The sequence below is a fragment of the Solanum lycopersicum genome, chromosome 6 (assembly GCF_036512215.1).
Source record: "Solanum lycopersicum chromosome 6, SLM_r2.1".
In the NCBI taxonomy this organism is placed as follows: Eukaryota; Viridiplantae; Streptophyta; class Magnoliopsida; order Solanales; family Solanaceae; genus Solanum; species Solanum lycopersicum.
Window position 1 is genome coordinate 33,463,246 of NC_090805.1, and position 4,026 is coordinate 33,467,271.

General features: G+C 28.5%; 1 protein-coding gene across 1 annotated transcript; it reads left to right on the forward strand.

Moving 5' to 3' along the window:
* The first annotated feature begins 289 nt into the window (after positions 1-289).
* Positions 290-1,752, forward strand: LOC138349344 (agamous-like MADS-box protein AGL66). Its single transcript, XM_069299668.1, has 5 exons — positions 290-474; positions 568-621; positions 1,352-1,451; positions 1,574-1,624; positions 1,744-1,752. Exons 1-5 carry the CDS (start codon positions 290-292, stop codon positions 1,750-1,752), a joined length of 399 nt encoding a protein of 132 aa, XP_069155769.1.
* Positions 1,753-4,026: the final 2,274 nt, after the last annotated feature.

The following is a 4,026-nucleotide window of genomic DNA, read 5'->3' on the forward strand; positions in this document are numbered from 1 at the left end:
ATCGATTGTTCGCATATGTAGAAAGCTGTTTCTTCTAAAAAAAGTAATTTGATTGTCTATTAGATTATAACGTGTATGCATATGTAGAAAGTTGTTTCTTCTAAAAAAAGTTATTTGATTGTTTATTAGATTGTAACATATTAATTGCTTGAACTTAAGACTGCCATGTTATTGCATTAAATTCTTTGAGCTAACTTTTTAATTTTTTTTTTTGATCTATATATCTCTCAATTCATTGAAGAACGACATTGCATCTAACTTCCAATTCTAGTTTGCATCATTTAATTTCATGGATCGCAATAAGATTATGATCAAGATAATTGAGGATCCAATATCCCGTCAACAGTTCTACTCAAAATGTAAGGATAGCATTGTTAAGAAGTCAAATGAGTTGGGGCTTTTGTGTGACACAAATATTGCACTGTTAATGGTCTCTCCAAATGGTGAAGTGACCAGCTGTTCTGGAGGAGAAAGGTTAATAAGAATTCTAGAATGATCTTTTATGTTTGAACGTTCTATGTTTCGTTTATGATACAAAATATGATGTGATTTCTTTTGATTGCTCAGTTTTGAGGATATTATGAGCAATGCAATGAACCAATTTGATGAACTAAATCGACAGTATGTTTATTTCAATATGTCTGATTATGAATTAGACTTTGTCAATTTCATTTAACTGACTATCTCAAATGTTTTTGTTGTTGTCTCAATCCACATGATTGTTGAAGATTTACTCAAAATCCAAATGAACAGGTACTAAATTTACACATCTAAGTTCTTGAAGTTTCATTTGATCTTAGCTTGACTTTTATTTTGCAGTGTTTGATGCAGAGTCTCACACAATCAAAATCTGAAAGAAAAATGATCGAAAAAATTGCTATGTATAACCCTTTACTTTTCTTGAGTTCTTTTCTTTTGATTTATTTCTTTTTTTGTGTGGTAATTTTTACGTGATTGAATAATTCTTATGATTTTTGTTGGGTATTTTTACAATTTTGATGATTGAACAACATGTTTTAGTGTCGAGGTAAGGTTTGATGCTTCCACACTAGTGTTGATTGTGTATACCTAAAAAGTCTTAGACTATATCACTTTGATAATAGGGCAATATAAGAAGGGGGATCATCTTCCGTTAGTAGTTATAAGTCTATATTTATCATTACTAAAATCTCGTAACTTGATATTTTTTTAATGTATTTTCATAATAGGATCATAAGAAGAAGTTTAATGAGGTCGAACAAACACTACATGAAGCACAGGAGAAAATAAGGTTGAAAAGTTCTTCACTCTATTTTTAGATATTCTAAAAAAATATCCTCTTTTATAACGATTATTCCCTTGGATCAGGCAGTTCTTACGAACCACAAGCGGAGAATATCAACACAGTCGAAGAAGCTGATGCATATGAGCAGTATCTTCTGGGTGCTATAGGACGGATTCAACTATCCAAAGTGAGCATATCTCAAGGCTAATGAATTTTTACTTCTATTTTTCATTATACACATACAAAATGGTACCAGTTGATTAGTTCAATCAAGACCAGCATGATCGTGTTGTTTACTCTTCTTACCAGGCAAAATTCTTGGATAATCAGGAATTTCTGAAGAGAAATGAAAATGTCGCGGTAAGACATTTTCTTATGGTGTCATATTTGAAAGAATACTCAACTGTTTTTCGAACATCTAGTATGTAATGTAACTATTAACATTATGATTTTTTTCTGGATGGCTTTGGTCAACGCAGAGGATATAGCTGCTATAGGTAACGACTAATCTTAATATTTTAACTAGATCGTTGAACGGTATATATATTAGTAAATCTATACAATACCTTATAGACTTCAGTCTCAAACAAGTTGATTTGAAATCCGCACTCCTTCATTTAAACTCAGAGGAACCTATTGAGTGTTATTTCTCTAAATTTGTAGGAACCAGTAAGGGATGGAAGACCTGAGAGAAACATATTGGATCACAATGGATGTAGCTGCAGCAGAAATTATGTTATATTAGTTTATATATTAAAACTTAGTACAATGAATAACTTGCACCAAGCAAGCAAGCAAGATTAATTATCTTGCATGTGCCTATTATCAATGTAACTTTAATAGTTCTTGTATGATATCAAAACATAGATATTGTGTTTTGGAATTGAAAACAATTTGGTTTGTTTGATTTGGTTTTTATTTTAGTTTGATAACTTTTGCATCCTCGTAGTTTATAAAGTTTTTGTTAATTTTCTAATCTTTAAATTAGAAGCTAGACATAAGAGATCTGAAAAAATTATTTATTTTATAAGTGGTCAAGAATCTAAATTTCTTGACTTTAAAACACTTCTACAAAAAGTGGACATATTAATTATTTTAGGATTAGAATTTTTCTGTCAGATTTTCAGACTTTTTACAATAACTAGTTTTTTGATATGCGTTTTGCACGTGTATGTTAAATATAAAAGTATATTATTAGTAAAAATTACATATATTACACCCTCATTTCAAAAAAATAGTGAATTGTTGAGGTAATATGCACATTAGAAATAATTTAACACTATTTTTCATTTTTGCCCTTTTAGTTATTCTCAAACTCTTCTAGAAACTGCATTCAAAGTAAAATTAATAAATATGAATAATCAACTCTCTTGAAATTATCACCAGAAAGTGTTAATGAGAAGAGTTTTCAACAATTCTCTTGAACTTTGAACAATTCATCTATTTTAAAATATATATAAAAAAAGCTCAAATAATTCATTTTAAAAAAAATCGAAGGAGTGGTAAGCAATGTATTTGAGATGTAAAAGAAAAACGTGTCTTATTGTATAATATATCATATACAAACTCTATTATAAAGTTTTTAGTATGCATCAGTGCTAAATCTTTGAAGATTCTCATATAAATTTTAATTAAAAGACCTAAAGAACCATTATAACTTACTTTTATATTAATTTAAACTCAAAAGTTTTTGTTTAACGCAATAATAATTTAAAGTTTCACTACTCATCAATTGAAGATTTATTTGAAGATATAAGCTCATTTAAGAAAGCATAAACACATAAATTTGTGGAGATAAAAATTCTAAATAATGGAGAAGTTTTCCATCGAACAATCATGCCTTGTGCTCGATGCAAGAAAATATGATATATTGAATATCAAAAACCTAATTACATATATGTGAGGTTTATCTTTTCAAAGTTATAACTAACACTCTAATACATTTTTTGGCGTTGTAATATTAGAGAGTAAATAGCTAGACTAAACACTAAAATATATTGAACTAAAAAAAAACTAGAGAACTATCTTTAAAAAAAATAATTCACCTTCAGGGTGATGGTTAGGCATGACCCTACCACGTATATTAATAACCAATAATAAAAGATGTTAGTAGAGATACGAAATGCCTATCCTCTTCAAAGATTGGATATGCCCAATCTTTTGCAAAAGTTAACTTCTAGATGAGTTATAGTTTTCTAAAAATGTAAATGCATAAAGTATGCTAAAGGATACTTTTAATTTCTTGAAGCAGAAAGAGAGGACTAACAAACAATTAAACCACATAAATATATTTAATTAGTTAACTTTTTACTCCTAACTCAAAAATTAGCATATGTGCATTTAATTCATATGACGTAGACGTTTCACTTGTTTTGGTGCAAATTGTAAAAGAAAAAAGTGGTGGAACTATTTTTCTCTCTACTGAATGGAATTCAACCACTTCTTCAATTAGTATAGGGAAAAATATAAAGACGGAGTTAAAAAAAAACTCTTAACTAATGGAAGGGCTAGAAAACGGTAAGACTTTTTTTTCTTAAAAAATCTCAACTCCGTGACGTGGCAATACCACAATCCAGCGCATATATATATATATATATATATATATATATATATATATATATATATATATATATATATATATATATATATATATATATATATATATATATGAGAGAGAGAGAGAGGGGAAAAGTGGCAACACCACAATCCAGCATTCACTTTTATTTTTTAAAATTTCACCGATGTCCCTACCCCTAAATTCA

Excerpts from the sequence above, each read along its gene's own strand:
- LOC138349344 (XM_069299668.1), top strand. The coding sequence starts at position 290 with ATGGATCGCAATAAGATTATGATCAAGATAATTGAGGATCCAATATCC. Across the intron at positions 622-1,351 it reads TTTGATGAACTAAATCGACA|TTCTTACGAACCACAAGCGG; the intron begins GTATGTTTATTT and ends TGGATCAGGCAG. Across the intron at positions 1,452-1,573 it reads GACGGATTCAACTATCCAAA|GCAAAATTCTTGGATAATCA; the intron begins GTGAGCATATCT and ends TCTTCTTACCAG.